We start from the raw sequence: 27,458 nt of genomic DNA on the forward strand, positions 1-27,458 counted from the left end.
ATTCGGACCTGAAGCAGAAGCCACATGTGATTTTAACCAGACTGAGACATGTTGCTTTCGTTTGCTCTCGCCTCTACTTTATAACTACTGTGCAGAGCTGTATCCTCCAGCGGGTGCTCACCAACTGCTGAGCAAACACCAGCTCCTAGTGCAAATTATGGCTCCAGTCCACAACAAAAGTGGTGGACCCAGCCTGATCCAAGCTGCCCAGCTCACACAAGGCCATCCTCCAGATGGGTGCACAGTGCGATGAGGAGATAGGGCTTGATTCTGGAGCATTGTAGCTCCTAGCCCCAGCCATGCTCAATGCTGAGCCCTGCTCCATCAGCTGCTAGAGAAGGTTTGCAAGGGCCTTTATTTGTTGTCCCAGAAAACATTTATTCCTGGCACAAGCCAAACTTACCTTTGTAAGCAGCCAACCACCTCCACTCTGCATCTGAAGCAGAGCTGGAGGCACTTTGTTCCAAAAATGTTTTCTACTTCTCTCCCCACCCGCTGAAGGCACCGGCAGGGAAGCTGGGATGCCAGCCACCGTACCTCTTAAACCAACATCAAAAGCCTTGCATTCAGCAGTTTGAAGCGAGTATTTTGGGAATATTATGTCGCCACAGCCATTAATTTTTCACATGGCAGGTGGGAAACCTGCCCTGTTTGAAGGGCATAGTGGGAACTGCCTATCGCTCTGTAATATTTTACACCATGGGAAAGGGGATGTGTGTGTGTTTGTAGCCAGTGCTGAGCACCCATCCCAGAGCATCCATGCACACAGTTCAGATATTTGAAGGAAATACTCAAATCTCTTGTTTGGTCTTTTTTTCCAAAGCATGGCAAAGGCAGATAAGCCATTAATTGCACAGGCAGATGGCTATTAGGAAGCGTGTGAGAACTGGCTACACCAGCACTGTGTAGGTGGAGCTGATTAGATGGACCTGAATCAGAAAAAAAAAGAAAAAAAAAGAAAAAAAAAAGGAACATTTCCTACAACCCTGCCGATACTGGCTGATCTGCTTTGCTGCATGGTGAGAAAAGCTTTTCCTGTGTAACTGCAGGAGAAGACAATTCAAAATAACAGCAAAATTGCTCTTCACTTACCCATTGAGCCAGGTTACCAGTAAGAGCTCTTTGGGGTTTATTCATAATTCCACCACAGCTTCACTGCCAGGCAACAAACACACGGGGACTGGATGGAGACAGAAAGGGTTTACTTCACACTGGCTGCCATGGGTTTAACAGCACCAAGGGATTGGGTTGGGTTGGCAGCATCTCGGGGTCCCTCGGGCCCAGTCCCTGCCCCAGCAGGGCCACCCAGAGCAGGGTGCCCAGGCCCATGGCCAGGCGGCTTTTGGAGCTCTCCAAGGAGGAGACCCCACAGCCTCTGGGCTGCCTGGGGTCAGGGGAACCTCCTGGGCTCCAGGCTGGGCCTATGGCCTCCTGTCCTAGCGCTGGGCACTACTGAAAGGAACCAGGCTCCATCCTCATTGCAGCCTCCCTTCAGGTGCAAACACAAAGAGTCCCAATCATTTAGAGTACCAGAGGTGCCCACTGCTCTGGAAGCTGCCACCAAATCCTAACCCTGCTTCCCTGTTCCTCTGCCAGTGCCTCTTTAAGCTGTGTATTTTGGGTGATGAACTCCTCCAGAGCCTCCTGGGGTACCGGAGGCCTTCAAATCCCCCAGGGAAGGCCCCAAGCCAGGCTGATTCCCCCACGAGCAGCCCCAGCAAGGCCTGAGCCGGCCACTTCAGCAGCGTTTATGTGAAGTGGAGGTTTCCACTTGGAACATCAGTGGCTTCAAGGCCATGAACTGAATAAAAGGGCCTGTGACAGGACTTCTGCTTGGATGTCTCACAAAACCAGGTGGCATATTGGCCTTGGATGGTTTTCCATGAAGGGCTTATCTAGCCAGTTCCATGAAAATGCTCATGACTGAAAACCCTCAGTGAAACCCAGTGTTCACCTGCCACAGCAGTCACTGCTGGAAGGTTTGTACCTTCCACAAATCCTGTTTTTTCTATCTACCTGTCTCCATTTATTCTACACCCAAGTGTCTCTGTCAGGGAGATGATTCCAGCAATGGAAAGGACACAAAGTTGGGTGTTGCAGAAACTCAAGCCGCTTTATGTGTTTTAACCCAAATTTCTGGGTGTGTACGTTCTCCCCTTCTAGTTTGTTATCTACTGTATCCAATACATATTACATTTTCAGGACAGGGACTGTTTCTCCACAGGTTAGTACAGCCCTTAGCATAACTAGCTAATGAGACCCATTTTTTTCCACTGAAGTGCAAATTGAAAATTGCAAAACAGCACTCCAAAGCGAGCCAACCACACAAAAAAATAAAGAGCAGAACTTAAAACTGCTCAATAAGATGCTTTTATAGATGCAAAGCAATATTATTGCAAGGCTACGGAGTTAAATCCTCACCCAGAATGAGATTCATGAAGAAGCTGGACTCAAAATTGTCTTTGGAGCAGATACTCAATTTGGCCGGTCAATCTACAGGCACTTTAAAACATTGTCAAAACCCTTATCCATGAAAAATCATTAGCTCCATCCTGCACTGCTGTCAGTACAACATTTCAAACAACAATTCATTTTAAATGGATAGCTTAGTAGATCGCAAGCAGAAAGAAAGTTATTACGGGCCAGATATACACGATCCATATCCCCCACTATTTCTGGCCACTGAGGCCGACACTGCAGAAGCAGCCTGCCACCAAAAGGCCAGACACCAACAGCACACTGAGCTGGGACGGTGGCTGCAAACCCAGGCAGCACCAGCCTTGGCGAAGCAGGAGCTGAGAGCCCTTGAGCACAGCAGCAGCTCTCACTGTGGTATTTTAGACAGCATCATCCTATTTACCACCACTTTCCCCCTGATTCAAGATAGCAGCAACAATCAGGAGTAGGCCGTCAGTGGAATATCAAAAAATTACTGTATCAGGCCACGGCCAGTCTAGCTGTCAACTTCCCTCAAAAGTCAGTTACTTAGCTTTAGAAACAAACATATTGAAATAGTGGAGGAATGAAGGAGTCTTCTCTGTTTCTGGGACTCCTGGCACGTAGGTGCATCAAGGGGTTCACATCGTCGCTAGAGATGCACAGCTGCAAGTGATTAAGCACGCAAAGGGAAAGACAGGTGGACGCAGACACAAGCACTATTCTCGTGAAGGATCTTGAAGCAATTTCTTGTGGAGGTGGCTCAAATTGGTGTTGAGTCAGCCCCCACTCCCCCTTGCCATGACTTGTCCTGTATTTCTCAGTAAAGAGAACACATTTGTTTTGTTACATGCTAGACTCCACAATTACCTCAGGCGACATCACCAGCCGAAGACGTGCAGGTGACCATATCCTTCAGCACGTGAACCATGGCATAGAAACCTTTGGCACGTGAGCCACCACGGACACGGTTTCACCATTCACCACCTGCTGCAACCCTCTGAGGGAAGCTGAGGGACACCAAGCATGCTGAAACAGCTGAAAATTACAGAGAGTCGATGCAGTAAGCCACAAGGCATGAAAATTACGGTAATTGAGGCTTGCAGGAATTCAGTGGGGCACAGAAGGCCCAAGGAGGTATCGGGTTAGGGTTATTTTCATAGCTGGCCTCTGTCAGAAGAGTCACCCTCAGTGCTTGTGCTCCTGCTGTAACAGCAAGCTGGCAGCAGAACAGGGAGATGAGTTCTTCACATGCAACTGGTGCTGTCCAAACACAAGTTTTTGCCAGTTGGACACGTACCTGTGGCACTGAGATCTGTTTCAGCGGTAGCTAGGTGTGCGTGAGCATCTGTACCTCTCTATCCTCTCAGCTGAAAACTTTGGTGACTAAGAGAAAGGTGGAATTAAAACCATAAATATCTTGGGTAGTGTTTAAATGAGAAAGTCGATGCCAAAAACAACTACCAGGTACCTTTTCCACAGCAGCTGATGCCACCACAGCACCAGAAGGCAGTTCTAAGGGCTGCCTGGACTCCTGCGAAGCACATGCAAGGCCCTCAGAATACACACGAAGCAGCAGGCAGTTTGTTCTTCCAGGCTGTAACGCTGACATCTATATCCCACACAGTGAGAGGTGGGTTGTTGTTTTGCAGTTTACTGTTTTGTTACACTCAGTAAGATTAACAACCAAAATTCTGGGCTAAAATTGAAATGAGCAAACATTTTGTCAGGATTTCGCCCAATCTGTCTCTAATTTATGTGGGTAGTAAGCTTTTACGATGTCCTTAGCTAGGCACACTTCTCTGCTTTTAAATGCCTGGGTTTTGTAAATGGGTTCTTGGCAAACGTAGAAGTATCGTGGGAACCATAACGACATTATAGCGATCTGCTTTTGGATAGTGCAACTGAACTGAGACGAAGGAAACTATATAGTTTTTAGAACATCCATGTCAATGATTCACAATAGCCAAATAATGCTCCTGATTCATCCTTTAAGGAAACAACCCAATTCAGCCTGGCATGAGACCCTTTCTCAGAAGTTATTAGTTCTCACAATAAAACTATTAAAGGTAGTTTTACTGCACAACTCCGAATTTATATAGATGCTTTTCATTAAAAAAAATATTCTAAATATTGACTTTTTTACTCTTTCCAGACATAAAATCTCACAGGATACAATCACACGAATTTATGTCTGAAACTAAGATGCATACACAGTGCAAAACTAATGAAAAAATATATTAAAATATCCCAAGAAGATGAAAATCAGAGCAACTTCAGCTGCAGCTGCAACAGAAGTGGAAATGCATTTATAGTCAATCTGCTTTCATGTTGCAAAGCTGACAGACCAAAGCCTATGATGCTGGGCAAGAAGCCAGCGAGTGACCACCACAAATGAAAAGAGCAGCGTTAACCTCTCAAATCAAACAATAAGCAACAAAACACGTCTGTCCAAACTTAGTGGTTAAAGTGATATAGCTTACATTAATTTCTAAAACCTAATCTATGCTGGTAGCAACTTGTGTGAACTCTGCCTCAGCTGTTTTGTTTTGTTTTTTGTTTTTTTTTTTAAATTTGCAGAATCCTATGGGAAGAAGCCTGTTGCAGAGGGCAACAGTTGACAGCTACTGACATGCTATGGTATCCAAAGCATGCAAGGTCAGCAGAGGTAAGAGACAATGTGTTTTGTTTGTCACAACTAACTAAAGACTCTAAGGGATTTGGATTATGCCTTACAAACCTCTATTAAATGTGTTAAGTATTTCTAAATTAATCTAATCTTAAAAAATCCCAGAAACTACCACCGTTTCTACAGCATCATTCTGAAAGACAATTGCAGGCTGAATTACATTTAGACATGTTCCAGCTATACTCCCAAGGTGTCTACTGTCTATTTTTATAATATTCCTAGAAGGGATTCCGTACAAACCCCAAGTCTGACGTCCAGCTTGGAAAATAGCACAAAGCCTTTTCTGGAGGTCCTGTAATCTATTCCTGACAGAAAGGGGTCATTTTCATTTCCCATACCTAAACACTGCAGCAAGCCACATGTGGGCATCGTGTTACACAAGAATGAACATTATTCCAAACCCATCATTTTCCAAATGTTTCTTTATTGTTTTCACTATTCAGAAAAGGATCGTTTATAAAGCCCTGGTTTTTGTTTGCCTTCAGTTCCCTTCTCAAAGTACAAAACCCAAGCATCTTCCTAAAGAAGTACTCAGCCAGCTTTCCCCTCTCTAGCTGCTGTTTCTTTTTCCTGCAGTAGTTCTTCCTCCTTCTTCTTGTGAAGCTTTAGGAGATATTCATCAGGCTCAATTCCTGCCTCCTTTAACTCTGACATGGCTTTCTCCAACCGGTGCAACGTACGGGCACTCTGCACTTTTCGAGTGGTGATGTACAACGTAAATTCCTTGAAGCCTATCAGTTTACAGGTGTCCACCTCACAGATATTTTTAACATCTTTGGTTTTGTCCACCTGGGGGAAGAAAACTAAACCTGCCATTTTTTCCAGCTCTTCAATATTTACTTGGAACTCGGTCAGCTGGTGACTGAAGCCTATGGGATTGTTTGGCACCACAAAAGCCCCCAGCACCAAGGGCTCTGTCGACGTTCTGGTCCGTCTGGCAAGGATCACCTTGTAGAGGTGGGATGGCACAGCCACATCATCCTTTCCAATTACCTGTCAAAAGAAAAGACACAGATCTTGTCAACTGAGGGGAAAAGAGATCCTACTGCCTCTAAAAAGGAGTCCCAGCACGTAACTACACACTGAAATCACGTGCAATGTTATCAGACCAGAAGCTAGAGTGGAAAAGCACAATTTCATTGCAGCTCCTCATACAGCCAGTCAGGACTGAGCTAGTCATTTGATATCTGAATCTCTTTCTCAAAGAGGAGAAGCAGGGCAGAGAACAGTTTGCTGCAGGGTTGTTTGGCCACTGTTGGTAGAAGACTCTCCCAGAAGGTTCTCTGCCTTTCTCATACCACCACTGACTTCACATTGCAGTGTTAAAAACAACGATGCAGACAAAAGGCCAAAAGATTAGCCTGTCATTGTCTAGATATTTGTAAAGATCCAGAGCAAGGAGCTCTGGCAGAAGAATGAATTTAACCTAAATCTCCCAAGCACTTGCAAACCAGAGCAACTTCAGTTACAGCTGAAACTGAACTGGAACCGAATCCGAAAAACATATTTGGAAACAGGGAGTCAGCCAAGAGCCCAGCTCCCTAATCCTCTGGTGCTGATCTGTAAGCATAACTGACATGAAGGCATGGTAGAGGTTCTTGTCCTGCTGCGTCACATTGTTAACACTTTGAGTGCTAACAGTGCTTTGAGTGCTAACGCTTTTTCAGTAACGCTGGATCTATACGTTTTACATGAATCCTGATCTGACTGCTCCAAATCATGTACCTTTTACACCCATTTCAAATCAGCTCTCACTTACCTTCTGCCAGTCATTTTTCATATCTGTAATACCCTTATATAGGCTGTTTTTACAAGCTGTATTACCTAAGGAAATACATTTTTGAGAGGATCTGGATATAAAGTACATTCGGTGACTCAGTATTCTGAAGGAAGTCTATCCAAAGAAAATGCATAATTTGATGAATCTGCTTCTTCCATGAATTCACTATGATTCAACTCATGAGCGTGTATGTAATAGATTTCCTGCTGTGTCAATCGGATCAGGATCCTGGAATTTAACTGAAGCACCAGGATGGGATGATCTGGAATCTGATGTCAGACAAAGCCCACCGTAAACTCATATGTACACAGAAGATACCCCACCCTGTCTCAAAACTTAGTCCCAGGGAAGATACCTGTCAAAGATAAGTGTAATCTCTATTCAGAAAGCGATGCTCATGCATGCATTGTGTTAGGCTTTTCTTTTTTATTTTTTTTTTCTTCTTTTCTGCAGTGTTGCTGAACTGGGTCTGCTGTGCCGACAAGGTACAACAGGCTCACGCAGGGGAAGTTTCAGTTTTGCATAACCCTTCTGCATAACCACCCTTCAAAAATTCGTGCTTTTATTCTAACGGCAGCAGAAGAAAAAGATACAGACTCCCTGCAAGAACTACAAAGGCATCTTGTTTTCACATCAAATCCAGTAATTTGGTAGTATTTCCAGTACTTGCAATACCTGCAGAAGCGAAGGCTGCTTATTTGATTTCTGACAGCCTTTGTTAGATGCAGTTAAAACACAATTTCAGAGAAAGCAGGCATTTATTTCACTGCCACAACTGATCACATTAATTGCAAGTATTTTACAAGCTAAGTTGGTGTATCAGTTCAGACATGCTTGGTCGATTTATATATACAGTATAACTCAACCACAGAAGAAATATTCCCTATGTATGCTTTATTCTGAGAGTTGTTGGTACTTCTGCAAAAGGAAACACATTTTTTATATTAAAATTTGACCGTGGCTATTGAAACAAAGTTCACTTCAGTCTATTCTAACCGTTCAGTGCTGGACGTGTGTCTTCTACCTCTGATGCCAGTTCTGGTTAGGCTGAAACCAGAGAAAAGCACCTTTAGGAGAAAGGCCAGCCTCTAAATACAGAGGATTTATTCCAGGTTTTGCACAACAACGTAGCAGTAACTTTACTACAGTCTCTGACAAACATGCTCTTAAGATTTCTTTACTCTGTTACCAAAAACAGATATTTCCTCCCCTTCCCCATACGAGGCTATTTAACAGCATTGCTGTAGTTTACACTTTTCTACAGAAATGATCTTGCTTGTGCCACCAACACTCTCCTAAATAAAGCTCTGCCTAAACATCTAGCAGTGACTGAAAACGGAAAGCAATAAATAAATGCCTTATGCCAAAGCTACTTTTCCTTTTCTACGACAGATGTCTTGATAGGGAAATGAGAGCTCCCGAGTGTCAAAGCACTTTACATTTAGCATTCAGTGTGGGTGAAACCACAGTTGCAGCTCCTCAGGATCAACTGCATAAATAATCAAAGCCGACTGACGTACAGGTAATTTTAAAACACACTGAAAACTACGCTTCGCCCCACTGTTATACCTGGTGGGTTACACTGAACTACAAAAACGAGGCGTTCCGGGGTGTAACCTGCTTGAGATAGCTGGCACTCAAACCGGGGAGCACATGCAACGTGTTGGGGGTGGGAGGGAGGGAGCTAAGCAGCATGAAAAGCCCCCAGGGGGAGAGGAGGAGGGGATTCATATTTCCATATTCACCTGAGCGCAGGCAGCGACTGATGCTGTTAGAGGCTGGAGCTCTTTTTTTCCTGGTGGAGAAGGGAGCTTGCAGAGCCTGTGCTCCAGTCCCACCTCCTGCACGCTGCCAGGGCAGGGCAGAGAAGAAGGAAGAGGCTGTGCACAGCTGTGCTGCACCCTGAAGCTGCTGTGGCCCCCCCCAGAGAAGGCAATACTGAGAACAAACCCTGCTCCCCAGATTCTCCTGGGCCAACAACCCCTCATCATCATTCCTGTGCCTGCGCTGCCTTCTCCAGGGCTCTTTGCAAAGTTTTTCCTGCTATAAATACCTGCATAACACCTTGGTCCTCCTTAGCTTTGTCCTCTCCGCTCCTCAACACCTCCCACGCACAAACACACACCAGCATCCTCTGTCTGTTGTATAAAAGACCAGAGGAAGGGTGAACAGGTAGCTGGAGCTGCTGGGAGCACCTCCAATTAGGGGATATATATGGCATGTGTAGAACAAACAGGTGAATGTGTGCGAGCGAGCTAGCAGAGGGAACAGGGGATGGAGGCTGAGGACTTGAGTGGGTGGAGAGAAAGGCGAGGGAATGAACAGAGCTGCACAGAGAGTGGTTAGGTACGAAATGGAAATGCTGAATGCCTGGAGTGGGTGTTAAGGGAAAACAGACCCTATGCTTATGCAATATTAAGCCCCCCCGATATATATCTATATATTCTATGCAAAATAATGCACATTTATGCACTGTATATGAAGGAAGGAGGAAAAGAAGGAAAGAGAGGACTACTTCCAGAAAAAGGAAGGTTTTTTTTTTGAGAAAAGCAGTTCTAAAAAACTCAACTCAGCACAGGCAATGGCCATACATGCAATTTATGTACCACTTCAGTTCCGCACAAGCTCTCTTTTGAGGATTTGAATAAAATTTAAGTAGTGCACAGGCTTTATACCGTATCCTCTGAGTAGCAATAAACTCTTTCTGCAATTACTTTGCTGAGTTCTAATACCGTTAAAATGATTAAGACAAATTCTTAGCCTGCCAAATGGCCAGAGTCCACGGCAGCATCCTTTCCTTGCACAAAACGGGGTGTTAAAGCCCTGCCACCAGCTCTTTCTGCAGGTAGGAAGGAAGGAAAATAGAGGGTGCCCCATTTCTCTGACAGACTAAATATGCCTGACAAGGATTTTTCTGCACTTTAGCACTTACATGAAGCACACACAGGAAGCATCACCGATCAGCTCTGCTGCCAGTGTGATGCAGTGATTCCTGTTAAAAAATAAATGCAGTTCTGGAGCATGCTGTAATATTTCCATGACTATGTTCTTTAATATGCCACAATTTGCCTTTCTCTGGGAGTTGACACAGAAGCTGCAGAGGAATGAATCCACATCACTGGCCCAACACACAGCCCAGCAGCCAGGGAGTGAAGCAATGTGTGATTCTGCAGAAGTGAAGTTTGCAACAGAAGCAACTGGTAAGAAAAACAAACTCAACAAGTCATTTCCTATTGCCACCTAGAGGATCTTCCCACCTAACTACAGCAGCCTGAGTCACTAACCTGACCTGTGCCATCCCTTTTATCCCCCATCCTCAATGCATGCCTAACAGAGGCAGGGAACATATGCCCCTAATGCAAAAAAAGGGAAAATGGGCTAAGATTATCCATACAGAAGCTGAATTTGATTTGTGCTAGTCTACCCACAGGCAGCAGACGATCTTTTAGCAATCAATGCCTGCAACAGCTATCTGTCCCAGCTGGAAAAGAGCAGCAGTTTTTAATAGTATATGTGACTCAGAAACATCTCACAAGCTAATACAACAATCTCGAAAATACAGCCATGGCATATTGAAAATCACTGCTGTCCCACGTGCTTTCACACCCTGCTGAGAGCAGGCCACAAGGAAAGTCTTCTCTATTCCTGTAAACTTTTGCTAAAACTTTCCAATTGTCAACATCCTCATGACAAGGAAAAAAATGCACGAAACCTAAAGATCCTCTTTTTACAGCAGTAAAAGTACTCCTTTCCCATCATCGTTTGGGATACTGATGTGAAATTTCAGATATGACTTCACTTTTTTTGTTTGTATTTGTTCAGCATACTTATGTTCACTGCCCTAACTTTTTGGAGCTGCTTATTCCCTTGTATTTTGCTTTCCACAGTGATCTGGTGCTGCCTGAAGCCCTGTAACTGAACTGATGTCATCTAATAATGCAACTTTACGGCAACGCCATTTTCAGCATAGTGTTTATTTTTTTGTTTTAATTATTATTGTCATTGACACTGATACTGATATTCAACAAGTGTGTCTGAACTTTATACTCAATGTTATACTCAATGTTATGCCCAATTAAACACGGACAGCAGTCACAAGGATGGGCCATCAAAACGCACACAATTCCTAACATTTAGAGATGCTTAAATATTGCTAAAACAACAAACATAACAGCAGTTAAAGCACTTAACGAGCTCACACACATAGACAAAGATGAAGGCAGGAGCAACAAGATTTCTTAAAACATGGAGAACTAGTGAACTTTGATAAATTCAGTCTCATACCTAAGTCACTGGATGAGGATTTTCCTGAACTTGGCTTTTTGCATAATATTTCTTCATAACTATTCTTGCTTGTAGTTATTTTTTTAATTTGAATAAGGACAAATTTGATAACATCTGCAGAGTGCTTAAATATCACAATAAAGAATGAAGGCATTTGCTAACAGCATCCAGGATAAGTTAAAGCATACGACATTAAATAATGTCACCTTCATGGGGGTAATCAGATAAAGACAGGAAAAAGCAGTCCCTAAAAATCACAATTTGGGCTTTATGAGAAAGAAAATTCCATTCTGACATAAAGGGCGTAATGGCAGAATACCTGAAAGATTGCATTAGAACAGTAGCAGAACTGTTATTCTGATTAGACATTTTAAAACAAGCTTTATCACATCTTCGTTTTACATTGTGCTGGTTACAGCTGCCCTGAGCAGTAAGAAACTTATCTTCTTTTGAAAGGGTAGGAATAATTTTTAAAAGTAAGGACTCATGAATGTGAAAGTAGTATTTTGCCACCTAGTGACTAGAAAATGAAAATCAACCACAAAGAGAATTAGCAGAAGGGACTAGCCTTTCATCAGCGAGTGCCAGCTCTCGACTGGCAATTATCTGAGATTCTGGTAAACAGAAATCACGTTCAATCATGACTTAACTGCCAGCACAAGCTGAAGAGTCCTTGCATCAAAGGGTATCATCACAAAGACATTAAAACGATAGCTGCAGATTTTCCCTCTGCACTCCAGGAACCATTTCTTCCATCCTACCCTGTCTTTAATAACCTGAGTTTAGAACAAAGCCATACTGCAAGCCTGGATGGACTGAAAACCGCACACGTACAATTCACCAGGTAAAAACACTTCCATCTAACTGGCCATTAACGAAATTAAGACGTCCGTCACGTTTCTTGAATTAAAAAGGACATTCCCATCACACAAAATAAGACTGCACCTCCCTCTAAAGAGAGGCTTGTTTCATTTTAGCTGCAACTTACAGCATGCCACTGACCAGGCCCATCAGATGTTTTATTGCAGATAGTATCCCTCCTGCTGATACGACCCTGTGTTTGACAGTCAGGAGCTCATTATAATTTGATATTGAATTCTATATAGAAGCAGACAATCTGGCAATGTAAAAAAATCCCGTTCCTATCAGTATAATTTGTTTACTTGATTGTTGTGACAGCTTTAACCGCCTTCACTCCAATTCCTTCTGGATTTGTGTTAGGCAGCACTGATTCTGCTGATAGTGGTTTTTTTTTTCCCCCACAGTATTTGGGAGAACTCTATCAGATAGCGTTGACAAGAATTGAACGTTATGAAGGCAGTTCTGGTAACACAGAAAATAGAAAACAGTACTGATAAAAATGTATTAATGAACTGTTACAAAAACACACAGCCAAGTTCTCCAAATCTATGTATTTCTGAAAAAAAAGTGTTATGGTCATTTTGCTATTGCCAAATCTGGCAATCTTAAAAAAATAAATTAAAAAAAGGAAATGAGATGGTAAAACAAAAATTTTGCCTAAAACCACAATTACAGCATTAAAGTACACTCTCCACCATGTTGTTTTTTCTTTGTCTTAATCAAGAGGATGTGTTCAGGCATTCCACTGCCATGTTTACATGATGACAGACTACTACTCCCACAAAATCCATTCAGGTTACACTAAACACTGGATCCACCACAGCCCCTATCACCACTCTTCCTATAATAAAAGAACCTTCAGGAGTGCTACAGTGCTAAATAAAAGCAACCCCATAAATCTACCCTGCACCTTTGGTGTCTCTTCTCCTCCGATCTTAACCCAGTGTCTATTATTTTCACTTGTACATCATGTCTAAATTTAGGGCTGACAGCACTCTGGTCATTTACACCAGCTGATCTAGTAACTACCCATTTGAACGCAGGTTTTATGAGACATGTATAATGGACCTACATCCCCTAGGTGTCTGTGTAGTCTTGAGCACATCTGGCAAAGCCAACAAGTAGCTCCCAGGTTTATTTTTTCCTTTAACAAAGATTCCTGCTCTTCTGGTTGAGATACTATAAGGGAATCTCTATTGCTTCTGAAAGTTGACCGGGGAAACCATAAAGTACCATCTTATATTTGAGAGGTGTGATTTGTGTCCTGGGGACTTGTTTGCCACAGAAATAGATGACAAGTAAGTGTATTTTCTGGTTCAGTTGTTGTACAACTCTGGCTCAGCTTAGGAAAGCAGCCATTCCATTTTGAAAATTAAGCCGTAGACCTGATTCCAGAAAGAGCTCACTAAAAAGTACAGGAAAATGTTGTCTTCAAGCAATAAACAAAGTGTTATCTGAACCATACTTACTTTAATGGGAAACCTTTCTCAAATTAACATTTACTACAGTGGCATAGGGAATAAGAGAGTGGAGGGTTGAGCACGATGCAGGAGAATTATTGCAAAATTTGTATTTCCAACTCCAAATCTGCTGACAGAGGAAAAACACCGAAGTGACAGTCACTGGAGAGCAGCAACGTACAAAACGAGGCAATGTCATTTTGATTTGATCTGGACGAAGATGAAAAACCTGCATCTGCCTGTCCAACGACACAGAACAGATTTTTCCTGTTGGCATTCTATTTTACATACATTCTCAAAATGTATTTTTCAGATACCAAGCGTGGTCATCAATCTACTCTTTGCAATAAAAGCCACTGCTGGAGACAGATGAAATGACAGAACATATCTGAGGATACAGCAAGTTCAGCCAATAGATAGAACAACGTTGGCATCTAAGGAGTTCAAGGTTAATTCCCTTTCTGGAATTAAACAGCAAATGGTACCAGAGTCCAAGCAGGAACTGGGAACAATGCCATGACCGATGCTCTGTTTTTCCTCTATAGTGATCTAAAAATAACCTTTTTGGATGTCTGATGAGAAAAACACCAGCCTGTAAAGCCACGGATACATATTTCATCACTTCTTTAGCCAAAAAAACAAGGAAACTACAATTGAAGAGAGGAACTGAAGCAAATGAACGTGGACACGTTCACAGTAGTACTTGTGTGTTTTCTTCTTCTACATCTCTAGTCTTGTAGGATGAGAACAACATCAGAAAGGAGCTCAGCCTTAACAGTTATGTTGCCAGATGACACGTTGCAAGTCTCAGCACTTTGGTGTACACTACAGCACTTTTCCCTAAACAGCACACACAAAGAAAAAGGACACCTTCCCACATCAGCTTCATAAGCCCAAACAATGAGGTCTAAAAGCCTTTCATTTCTAAGTCACTTGTTTGAACCTTACAGGGTTTGCTCCTGAAAGATGGCTAAGAGGTACCTTCCCTTCTCATTCAGCTGCAAACTCTTTAAGTGTTCTCGTTTTAGGGGCTGAAGCCTAGACTACCAAAATCAATGGCGATGACAGCAATTGTGTATGTTTGAAAAGAACTTCTCCTCACTGTTTTCACAGGTTGTGTTCCCTCTTCTAAGAGTACGTGTTGATGGATGGAGGAAAAAAAAATAAATCAAAACCAAAAAAATCCCTCAACACTCTACTCTGAACTCTCTCCCCCTAAAGGAGGGTTTCAATGGCAAACAAAGGCACTTACACTATAAAGAAATCTCACAATAACCAAACAATCCTCAGCCTGCATTTATTTACGCTTAGAAGCGTACCCAAACAGGATCCAACTCAAATAATTGTATATTCAACCCAACCTCACCCCCAATCAACATTTTATTTTTCCACCTGCTGACAGTATTATCTGTTCTTAAATACAGCTTAAATACAAATCAATCTATATAATGAATCTCATCCTAGGAAGCTGACTGAAGGATTTATGAATGGCCAAAAGGCGAAATAAACACGTGAGTGTGATCGTTCCACCCTTTTCAACTCCACACTGAACTTCACTTCATAGTTTATATTAAGACCAAAACTGATAAAACATTCGTAAAAGACCGGAGTTGTCATCAAACCCAAAGATGATGAAGACATCTTGGCAACGGACAAGAACAGAACGATATGATAATCAAAGCAGCACGGACATTTTGTGCCACTGTTATTCCAGCACCAGATCCTGGTATCGAGTTACTTTGAATAAAGGCAGTAAGATGCAGTGTCTGCTGTTATTTTTTACCTGTGGAATACTAACATTTACATTTCAAAACCAAAATGTAGAGCCATAATTGTATTTCAGAAAAGGTAATCTTTCCTCTTCTAAGCAAACACTTTCTCTAGAGAAAAAAAAAATAAAGACGAGCAGTATTAAACCAAAATGGTTGATAGATGCAGTTGATAAATGATTCAACTGCTTTCTGGAAAATCATTTTAGCCTATAAAATTTTCAAGTCTGCTCAGGATTTTTAGCTCTTTGCAATGTAAGACTAAGCTGTATTTTTAATGGTAAATAAATGCAGTATCTTGACAACTACAAGGAAACAAATTCCAGCAAGCTATGTGCAAACCTGGAGAACTCTTACGGTACCATTCTGTGTGACAGTGAGCCAAATGTTAAGCTTGACACTGCTGAAAAGGAACATTTCCCTTCTGCTCCCAGCTACGTGGTTTTGCCACATATCTCACACTGTCACCGGTACGTGCTGGACTCCTGTGTGCTGATGTATCTTTCTATAGCAGTAGAAAAAAAGCCAAGGAAACAAACAAAAACAAGCCGGCATGGATGGTTCTCTCTGTTGCACTACTTCATTAAGGACCTCGTGGAAGGATGTGCCAATCAGCACCTGCATACAAGGTCGGAACTGAAGGTTGCAACTGCCACCCAACATGAAAAAGATGAACTATAATTATTGCGTTTTCATGTGCGTAACATAGGGCTGTCAGGGAAACAAACAAAAAAAGAAACAAAAACCAAAGCAGTGATTTCATCACAGTCAGGGTTATAGACGTGTGGGTGATATAAGGGATAGGTTTTAAAGAAGTAAACAGGTAAAAGTGAACAGGAAAAATCACATTCTGTCACTACTGATTTCCAAGCTCAATCAAAAAAAACTTCCAATCGCATTCAGAACAGAGAAATAGTGCCTAAATCTCACTGCTAAACAAGCTAGCATTGAAAGCCGAACATCTCGCTCTTTAGCATCTCTCATATTCTCAGCTACAGGGTTTGTTTTTATAGCAAGCTCATTCATTGCTCCTCAGAGACCTAGCTGGACAGCTGAATCACTCACAAGCTGACGCTGCAGTTCATCTGAGCATTTATTTTCATGGAGAAGTGTTTTTTTCAAGAGGTGCAAAATACCCTATTATTTGCATTATGCTTGCATCATTCAACAACTGAAAACAGCAATAATATGTCATTACAGTAGGGGCAGAAGAGCACAGTAAGGTTTTTGAGGAACCTTACAGATCCTACAGATGTCTATAAGCATGCTTACAAGAAGTTAGGACAAGCAACCATAAATTCACCTTTCAACATGATAACCTTTCCTGTTTGTCTATCAGCGATAATTTCTAGAGAGTGTGCCTGATCAAACCCGTATCTTCAAGGTATTTAAAACAAATAATAAAATGGGGGACCAAAATAGGTATCAGTACAATGGACAAGCAATTATACTGCATTCACCTAAAACCTACCGAACTTGAATGAAGTCTTTCAATTGACTTTGTTGTTCTTAGATAAGGCCTTGCAACTGGGATTTTAAGTGATACGTATGGGATATCACCAACTGCTTCTGAAATTGTTTTTAGCAGAGCACAGGCATTGCAATCCCCTAAACATGTTTGAAAAACCCCCATTACCTTTGTAGCTCAGTGTTTCTAAAAAAATACATCAGTGACTGCACAGATACATTCAAATCCGCAAAACCCACGCTCTGCTTAGACACTGTCACACAGAAGTCAGAATATAGTTTTACTGCAAATCATGAAGACATTCAATAGTTCTCTCATTGTAAATAAAACAAATAATTTTAAAATTATATTTTTAACACGTAGGCAAGATATTTCCAATGAACTAGTCCCACCTACTACTGGACATACTGTCCATAGTAGGATGTTTAACTTTGTTTTATCAAGCTGCAATGATATCAAACCTGTTCTTAAATAGTAATTTAAAAAAGTATAACCACTGCACAATTAACCCAGTACATACCTGGTAAGTAACACTCTTCTTTCCATCATCATTTGTTTGAGGCAAGGTCAGAGGTCCAGAAACTACCCAGACATCCTCAAATCTCTCGGTCAATTCCCGACAATACATTTCCATTCTGAAACATATTTGTCAGACTGAGTAGAGCCAGATGGGAAAACTTAACACAACAAACTTCAAAACAGACTATGAAGGGCAAGAGGACTTCACACTCACATGACTGATTGACATGCCAAAGAAGGTAAACCACAGGCCCAAGCCATACTTCCCACTTGTTCCAGTTTCACTTATGTATAGATAGGTGTGTGTTATCACACACATCTGAAAATAGTTCCTGTAGGCTTGCCATCTAACTTGAAAATCTGAATTCTCTACTTAATCCCACACCTGACACCAGAAAGATAACTATTGATTAGATTAGCAAGACACTTGTTTTAAACAGGCTGTGGCATTCTTAGTTCAAATGGTTCTACCACACTACTGGGTGTGTATGCATTCCCCAAGGAATCCATGTCCTGAACAAGCAGCTCTTTCTGTAGCTCAAAGAACTTCCAGAGTTGTTATGTGCCATTCCTGCTAAGCCTACTTATTGCTTTTTTTGATATATAACTAATTAAAAAGAGTTACTCCAGAAATACTAACATTCTTTTTGTTTTCTAAACTAGCTGATTTAGTTTACAGCATAAAATACTTCCCCAAATAAAAAGTTTTCCGGATCACAGCTTTATTTCAGAAAATGGGAGATTGTAAACACTCTGATCTAACATCCCAGGTGTTACAGAAATTACATAAAGTGAGCACCTACTGGGCTTTTACTAAAGACAGAACTGTACCTCACTCAAATGGACAAAGAGACCAGAACATGAGACAGACGACCCCAGATAATATGTCTGCTTTCACGGGGGAAAGTTTCACCCCCTTCTCCCTCCTGTTCCTCATACCTCTCACTTGGGCCAGCTTTAGCACTCCTCACCTGTCCATAACCCTGACCAAAACCAGACTTTTTTTCCTGTGATGGGTTAGTGAGTTAAAAAAGCTCACACAAATCAGAATTAGCAGGAATTAACCCATTTTTCTTTGGTGATAGTGCGCTGCCATGTGACAAGCCAAAGCACTGACCACAAGCTAATTTTGTTTTCTGCTCTCGTTAGCTTTGCTTCCAAGTTGCTCAGCTCCTCTGGACATCTCCCTGCATGGCAATACAAACACCACCTGGCACAAGGGAAAAAAGTGAATAAAGGCAGCTAGGGAACAGACTGTTGTCAGTGGTAGCAGGGACAGAGATCAGACTACAGGAACCATGAAGTTACACTCAAGACAGAAGGGAAGAAAGAAGCACGTTGGTAGAAAGAAAATGACAAATGAACAGTTAGACCACATCAAGAACCCAATCTAATATCTTACTATCTAAGTTTCCTGAAAGACAGTCCTGCAATTCTTTCCCCTTGCTCCCCTTTTTTGCCCCAGCTGCACTGTCCTACTCCACGCTGGCTCTAGCATTCATCTCACCAGTTGATCCAATTTTCTAATCTGGCAGAAATGTAACAAACCAAACCAAAATGTGGATCAGTTTAACTGGGTTAGTAAATGGAGCTGACTCGCTGTAGAATAAGGCACATATCAGAGCTGGAACTGGGAAAGCAGCAAAAACACGCAGCTGGAGGGCAAACACCACTTTAAAAATCATCAGACTGTTAAACTGTCTAAACTGTATTGTCTGCACCTCAAGACAATTCAAGAAGTGATTAAAATCAAGAAAGGAAGGGAGTACTGAAGACAGGAAAGGATGCAACACATAAGAGGTACAGTACCCTTAAAACTACCTATCATTTAAAAAGCGACTGACGAAACAAGTGACACAAATGCCCGGTTTGTGTACTTAAACTGTGGCGATAAGGTGCTGGGGTTGGTAGAAAGTTATAACAGCAGCTTAAATTGTGGGGCTGATAGTGGCAGGGGAAATTCTAAAATACTCCCCATGATTTCCTGATCAGGCACCAATCCTGCTCCAGAGAAATAAGGAGCGTTTCCAGCCTTAAACTGGTTCCAGCGCTTAGCTTCAGTACAAGGAAATTTTACGCTCAAATACTCGAGGTATTAAAACAAAACAGAAACATCTCTTAAAACGTTATAGCGTTTTATTTGTCTATAAAATAGTGTAACCTTACTGAATGCCTCATATGATTTTATATGCACTCTTGTAAAACTGGAAAGCAGGTGCGTGTCGTTGAACGATGATGCATTTCTGACATACTTCTAGTACAATACTGTACACGATTTTGCCAACCTTCCCTCGAGTGAGCCTTGTGAAATTCATCATTCTCCCCTCCTGTTTCTGAGTCTTCACATTCTTTAAGCCCTATGCAAGAAGCACAGAATGAATGCTCGTTTTATTAGGCTTTTTTTTCTGCTCAAGGGGATGACAGAATAAAAACCCTACATAAAGAAAGGTAAGATTTACTTCCACTCGCTTCACCTCCCAGCTGATCCAGCCAGCATTCACAAACAACAGAGAACTTGCCTGACTGCTACTTGGAAGCCAGCACTCCGAGAAATACCTAAAAAAGCCCTGGAGTAGTCACAGCTCAGCAGGGAGCACTCAGTTCTCCTATTCAAAGTGAACAGATGTCCACGTACAGAGATGTGGATACTCTGATATTGGAAGTGATTTTTTGGAGGTGTTAAAACTAGATCTAAACCACTTCCCTGCTCCTACTTATTTTTCCTTACAGACAGAAATGTTAAGCCTGGAATCTTTACCCACATCAGCCAGAATAAATGATTTTATTCTAAATAAACGCCCTGTAAAGTTTTCCTGAATAAAGAGCTAAAGCAGCCATTATACTGCTCTTGCATTGTGAGGACTGTTACCTTTCAGAGAAGGTTGACATGATCTCTACAGATAGCCTGATATTTTTCATTTAGTTAATTCCTTATAAGTAATTTCTCACCTGTTCCAAAATCCAGCATTATTTTCATAATTCTGAGGCACAATGTTAGAAAGATAAAACGTTTCAGCCATAGCTCTCTGCATGAAGAAAGAAAATAGTATCATTTCATTGAAACATCTGAGCTGTAAACACATTTTATAAGTTTTTGGATCAGAAGCCATTTCTAGTTTAGTTTTACCATTACCAGAATAAAAGGTCAGACAAGCTGAGTCAGAGTATCTACAAAAATGTTTTGGAATAAGAAGTGTAAAACTAAGAAGCAAACCTTGCAAATTGGATCTATTCTTTTTTTTTTTTTTTGGACAGAAACAGTACAAGAATGTCCAATTCTAGAGGCACAGTAGTAATTAACATGCTAACAGACTCACAATACTGTAATGTCTTTGGAAGCAACTAGATACTCTTTATTTTAAAGGGGACAATGCTTTCACTTATGCTTTTCATTTATTTGAGTGATTATTCACCAGCTTTTTCTTTCTGTTAGAACAAAAGACGGAATATTCACCTCTATCTTACAATCTTGCAAATACATATGATGCAGGTAATGAAATGATGGGACCTTAACATGCAAACACCTACATACCTGCGTAATTTTATGCTTTAAAAGTGTCAGAAACCTCTCTGAATTGAAGCTTGCATATCTCGAGATGTGAATGACCTGGGGCTAAACAACTACACATATGCAGGGAAATACAGTGGGGAAAAAAAATCCAAAATCTTAACCCAGAATCTTCACAGGTTCTACAGCTGTCAATGTTTTTCAGATACTTCTTCATCAAAGTGAAGGTGCTGACAGAACTTTTTAGAGTAATGGGCAAACACTGCCTGCACTAATTAAACCGTGAAATTAAGGTTTTATAACTCTGTATTGGAAAGACTGTATTACCTCACTGCATTTCAAACCAGGTAGAGAATCTCTCCGTGCAGGTAGCTCATCTGCTAAAACTGCCCAGGCATCACAAATAACCTCCCACCAAGACACTTCCAGCAGAAATAAAACGACTGGTTCTTTGATCCGATACATGCCAGCATGCTGTCACTCTGCCCCAGAGCATACTACTACGCAGAGCAGAAATACAAATTCAAACTGCTTGTTAATTGACAAATTGCCTGCATTAGGCACATTTCACATGAGGATCCAATAAATCCGAGGCTGCTTTGTTAGTCAGCCAAGGCATTAGGGCATGCTTTTCTTACAACTCAAACAAATGGCAGGTGAAGACATTTTATAGACTGAAAGAACTATGGCAAAAAGGTTCTAATTTACCTCATATACATTGCCAGAAAGGGGAAAAAAAGCTTTTTAAATCATCCAGTCAATCCTCTTGCCAATGTAGAGCAGTACTTAACAGTATCTTTGCTTTGCCCAATCTAGCCTTAAACATTTCAGCACCTGTTGGCTGAAATGAAGTCATCTCTCCTCGTCTCCCTTTGACTGAGCTTCAGAAGACACTTGTGAGGTCTGGCTGGTGAAGGTTCTCAACTTCTTTGTTCCCATTTGAGACTCTAAATTTCACTCAGTTTGGACACCTGAATTAGATTGCACAAGCATCCTACAATGCTCAATCAAGAACAGACCTTTTAAGTCTGAAATCAGGTCTGTGCTTCAACAATGAGACTGTATTCCATCTAAAAACAGTGAAAGGAACATCATACGTTACTCTTAAGAGTATTTTTCACCCTTTCCGATAAACATAAATAAATAAAAAAATCCTACTGTTGAAAATTTGTTATCTCCTGCTGGTGCCATGTGTCCTCGCGACCACCCGCTCCCAAGGTAGTCTTCATTGACAGCACTGAACATTAGAGGGATGTTAGGATCTGGTCTGAATTTACAGTGCCTTCGGTCTGCATTGCCTAAGAAATAACACACTGGATTGTTATCATTAAACTATCAACAACAAGACATCTCACCAAATTGCCCACACTTTAGGATTCAACACAATAATCTGAATATTCTCCTCAGCCGTACAAGAGAAGAATTCTCCTTACAGATCCATGCTCCAGTTCCTACCTCCATTCCCACTACCCTTCCCTACCACAGACTGCATTTTTACTGTTTTATAGAGAAAAACGAAAGAAAAATAGTTTACCCTTATCATAAAGGCAGACTAATATTAAAAGCAAGATTGCTAAAGATATAAACCAGTACAGATTCTCTTTTTAGGACAATTAAGATACACAAATCTTCACCAGCAGCAGTTCAATTTTTTAATGTTTGAGCCACTACAAGCATTTCTTCTTTTTCCAAGTCTAGCCTGGAAGTGGAATAGCTTTATTTTATAAACTTCCCACTAGTAGTAAGGCCATTCCAGAGAACATCAAGTCATTTGTTCTTCACGTGCATAGAATTAAGTGAAGAGCTTTCCTGCCCCTCTCCGGGATTCCCCTGCTGCCTTTCCGGACATTTGGAAATGATGCACAAAAATGACCTGGCTTAAGTCTTCTTTAAGACAGTTTTTATTTTTATTTTTGCAGAGGGTTGTGGGAGGAGTTAGCTGAACTGTTCCAGAGATGGCAGCCCAAACTAAGCTGCTACATCTGCCAGGGAGCCTGTGGCTTTTTTTTTTTTTTTTACAGATTTTGTGGGCATACACCTTTTTGTGTCCCTGCACTGTGTGAAGTCCCAGTCTGCTCCCTGGGAAAGAAGTTTCTCAGAGCAGGCTGCAACTTTGAGAAAACTTCACCCCAAAATCGGCCACTTCCTTGAAAAGGTGATGGCCAGAAGACTTGCATGATTTATTCTGGCACTGAAAACCTCCAACAAAACACCGTTTTTCTTAGGGAATAGCCTTGGGTCCATCCATGAACAGCCATTACGAGCAAGGTGTGCCATGGAGGCAGCTGAGGAACACCCAAGGGCTGACTAGGCTGAGTCTGTGCAACAGGGCCACGCAGGCGGTGGGAGAGCTTCAAGCACCATCACTGTTGTCCACATTTTTTTTCCAAATGCCAATATAATTCAAAGAATCCCCAGCATGCTGATTTTTCTTCAGCAAATACAGGGTGTCAGGCAAAATTTCACACACGCAATATATAGAGGACCATTACATGATCTCTTTGCATTCAAGCATGAATCAGGGCCTGTGCACACAAGAATTTTCCTCAAACTTGGCACTTCATAAAGTACTTTCTCTTGCAATAAAACATGAAGGGCAATTTTCAATGATTACCACTGTTAGTTGTTAAAGTTAAGTCTTCTACAGCTGACTGTGCATGTACATTCAGTGATATTACTGAGTGCATACACACCCTATGCATGCTGTGCTCCACGCTCTCCACTTGGCAGCTTCTCTATCCAAGAATATCTAAAGACCACAAGAAAGAAGGGAAGGAGTGGGAAACGTGCAGACATATTGATAATGCAGATCAGAAACCAGTGTCTGTAAGCAATTTCCTCTTCTTCACTGGCTATCTGTGCATATGTCCATGGAGGTAATTCGGAGATAATGTCAAAACGGAGAGTGGTCAAAGCATCTTTATGCAGCGCAGGTAGAAGGAAGGAGCTCTCACTTTTCTTTTTTTTTTTTTTTTTGTAAAGAATGTGGTACGATAGTTTAACACAGGATCGATGCTTAGGAAGCAACACCGATGATGTTATCAGCATGCAAAGCAACAGAATTATCATTAAAAAAAAAAAAAAAAGACACTTCATCTCACTATTTAAGACAAAGCACAAAGCGTAATTTATCAATTAAACTTGAAAAATGGAAAATATATCAAGATTTATTCTCTGTCCACTGCTTTGATAAAATGGAGAATTACTCCTGTAATTAGACCTCATTTACATTTAAAGCTAATGCCTTCCCACTGTGTTTTTTAAACACTTAAGTTCTTTCCAACACTCCCTCCCCCCCCCATTTTTATTTATTTTTTTTTTTTTTTACATCTCTCAGTTCAAAAACTCCAGTACACGGAAGGTTTTTGTGACAGATACCCTGAACAACACAGGTATGCCCCAAATCTCACTTACAATAGCTCTTATATATAAATCTTGAGTCGAATGTCTCAAGATACATATTTTCAATTTGCAGTTAGTTGTACCTGATCATTTGGAAAAAGTTTTAACAATTCAACTTTTAAGGCCTGCTTGAAAGTAAGCCTGGAACTACCGCTTTCTTCTCTGAAAGAAGGGAAATCAATGATGCTACTTAGGGGTGGGTTATAAATATTTTCAGGATCATGCTTTTAATTTTGAAAGGTAATTTGAAGACAGTGATAAAGATGTATTTAGAGGGCTACTGCTTTCATAAAACATTTTACAATTATACAGTTATCCATTACTAATAATTCACCTTATAAAAGCTGAACTAATGCTATAAACTTGATTTATAACGACTGTATACCATTCACATTTCACTCAGCACTGACAGCAAAAATCACTAAGCCTGTCTTGCATAAAGAACAGGGAACAGACTATTAGATAATGCACGTCAGAAAATACAACAGAACTGCATCAAAGTAGGTAATGTCTGCAGTGAGTAGCTATGCATTATCTAGCTCTGAACAATTATAACTGTTGATGCCCTCTGCTCCATTTTTATCTCAGAAGCAGAGATTCATCTTTTCTTCACATTCTGAGCAAATCTCTTCAAGATCTATAGGTGAAACGGTCTGGTTATTAAAGGCATTGACTCATTTGGGGCAGTGCCTCAACTGACATAAATTGTCCCACAGAAATAACTACACTAGCTAAGGAAGCAAGAACAATTTGAGGGACTTGAGACTGAACTTTTCAGGTTGAATAAGGTAAAAGTTTAATTTTCAGTCTTACTTTCTCTCCATCCATTCATATTTATTAGAGGGAAGTTAAGCTTCCCTCCTGCAACATGACTTAGAAGGTTTATACTGATTCAGCTACACCGATCTGGTGCTTTTAGACTGTTTCATAAATTCACAACAGAAATTTCTTCTCATGGAAGGTAGCTCTAGTTCTTCTTCACTCCCCCTTCACACTCAGCCCTTGGGCTGTGTCATGCAGACCTGTCTTATACATGCAATACTAGACAAATCCCAGCAAGATAAGGAATACTGAAGAGACCTGTCAACCAGCAGTGACAGATCTCTTTTAATTCACTAGCAATATCAGCCTTCAAATGTAACAGAGCTGACATCCATCCAGAGGCCTACTGCCTCCAGTAAGATTGTGAATAGCTGGAAAAAGTCATACCTAGAGATCACTACAGGGTTTTTCTCCCAGTTTATTCCTGGGTCCGCATCCTGTGAAGTGCAAAACCTATTCTCAGTGCCGTAAATCTAAGTAAATAAACACCTACATACCCAGTGTCTTCTGTTTTGAAATATGTTCAATCACCCATCTAGGCACACGCTTTGCCTGATCGTAAGACAGTGCATGATTTGTGTAACATCTGGTCTCTGTTCCAGCTTCAGGGAATCCATATTTTTCCAGCAGAGAGTCTTCTACTGGTTCTGAAGAGAAAAATAAACAGAAAGCAATCCAAAGATGAAATGTGATCAGAAACAAGACAGTAAGCGAAGCATCTCTGTGAATGTAGATATACTGTATAGGGAGCTATTTGAGATTACTGCCACAATTAAAGACAAAAATAATTAAGAGAGCAATCCAGTGAAACTTCTTTGCACCAAAAAACAGCTGTGCTTTCCATCATGCCCTCACAGGAGGATCTGAGCTCTAGGACTAACTCATTCACTGCAATGCCTGCACTCATTTACTCAGCAATTACTCTGGGTTGGCCTCTACAGGAGAAACTATCATTTATTCAGGGATTCATCGGCCAAAGAGGAGTTCAGGACACAGGGTACCAACACACAGATTGCCCCTTTCAGGGACCCAGCCAGAAATCAGACTCCCCCTTGCAAATCAGGGTGTTAAGCACAAGTCCTACCATCACTAGGAATAGTTACACACTGCTGAATGGAGGAAAACTTCACTGTAAGACTTTTTTTTTTTTTAAACATTTTTCTCTAATGGAAGAATATTTGCATCCACCTTACTTACTTTTAAAGCCTTCAGACTACAGAGAAATACATTAACTCCCTCCACACCCTGAGGCACCCTCAATACCCCTTCCCTACACACCTGAAACCCTAGGGAAGTGGGGGGCGAAAGGGCTGAAATTTATTTATGGCCTGCCCGACCTGTGGGATTATAAGTAAACATATGTGTAGGTGTGTTTGTTGTATCTTTACAAAGACATGCCAAATGACCAGACCACGCAGGGCTGCTGCAGCTGCCCACAGGGTCAGCCATCCTGTCAGCCGCAGGCACCCCCTCCCCTCACGCACCGCTTGGCTGCGAGCGGGAAGCCGCGTTCATAACCCCATTTTCAGCCCTGAATCCCCCAATATAACATCCCTCCGCCCTCCTTTGCCCCCTTCGGGCACTCCACGGAGGAAGCAGCCAAAAAAAAAAAAGCAGCTCCAAAGGGGAACGGAGCGGCTCTGGGGGGGGGACACGGGAGGCTGTGGAGAGCGCGGCCGCGCTGAGGCGGAGCAGCTCCCGCCCCGCGCTGCGCTATGGAGCCGCGGCTCCCCGCGTCCCCTCAGCCCCCTCAGCTCTTACCCTCCGGCAGGACCCGCTCGGGGGCCGGCTCCGGCTGGCTCTGGCTCCGGAGAAGCCTCCAGGCTGCCCAGCAAGACGCGGCAGCTCCCGCAGCGGCCCCGCAAACGAAACCTCCCAAAAAGCGGCGGTGGCGGGGCAGAGCCGCCATGGCGGAGGGAGGGAGGGAGGGAGAGAGAGAGCAAGGATGGCGGCGCCGCGCTGCAGCGCCCTCTGTCAGCCCGCCATGGCGGCGTCGCCTCAGTACAATAATGTGCTAATAAAGGGTAAAACGGGATTTCCCCGAAAGCTTAAAAAAATAAAATAAAAGAGGGCTCGCCCTCACAGGGACAGCCCGAAGAGGTGTGCTTAAACCAGTCCCCAGGCAGGGGACAGTGCCGCCATTTGGTGACTGGACATCAGGTGCTTCATGAGGGAATCTGACAGCGTGATTATTATTATGTTTACCCCTCATAGGCGCCCACACCTGTAAGCATTTCCTTCCCAGCTCCAATAAAGCAGTATTTTTGCTGAAAAGTGATGCGTATAGCAATGAAAAATGCCAACATACAAGGGCTGGGACTCCCCACCATCACTAGCCTGGAGAAGGCCTGCCATGCTTCACTTTGAAGTTGAGCACACACCTTTCCTGCCTCATGTTTGGGGGATTACATTCCTCACCATGCTGGCACAAGTATAAAAAGCTCTTTTTTAAAAATTATT

General features: G+C 42.0%; 1 protein-coding gene across 1 annotated transcript; it reads right to left on the reverse strand.

Annotated features, from left to right (window-relative positions):
* Positions 1–5,529: 5,529 nt before the first annotated feature.
* Positions 5,530–26,979, reverse strand: EXOG (exo/endonuclease G). Its single transcript, XM_068673374.1, has 6 exons — positions 26,760–26,979; positions 25,496–25,645; positions 21,933–22,072; positions 20,216–20,292; positions 17,268–17,382; positions 5,530–6,118 (listed from the first exon to the last, which is right to left on the reverse strand). Exons 1-6 carry the CDS (start codon positions 26,905–26,907, stop codon positions 5,657–5,659), a joined length of 1,092 nt encoding a protein of 363 aa, XP_068529475.1. The 5' UTR covers positions 26,908–26,979; the 3' UTR covers positions 5,530–5,656.
* Positions 26,980–27,458: the final 479 nt, after the last annotated feature.

This window comes from Anas acuta, chromosome 2, assembly GCF_963932015.1.
Source record: "Anas acuta chromosome 2, bAnaAcu1.1, whole genome shotgun sequence".
Classification (NCBI taxonomy): domain Eukaryota; kingdom Metazoa; phylum Chordata; class Aves; order Anseriformes; family Anatidae; genus Anas; species Anas acuta.

Coding starts and splice junctions, on each gene's coding strand:
- EXOG (XM_068673374.1), bottom strand. CDS start 26,907: ATGGCGGCTCTGCCCCGCCACCGCCGCTTTTTGGGAGGTTTCGTTTGC. Junction 22,073..25,495: donor TTCAAAACAGAAGACACTGG/GTATGTAGGTGT, acceptor GTTATTTCTTAG/GCAATGCAGACCGAAGGCAC. Junction 6,119..17,267: donor AGAAGAGTGTTACTTACCAG/GTATGTACTGGG, acceptor TTCTTTTGACAG/GTAATTGGAAAGGATGATGT.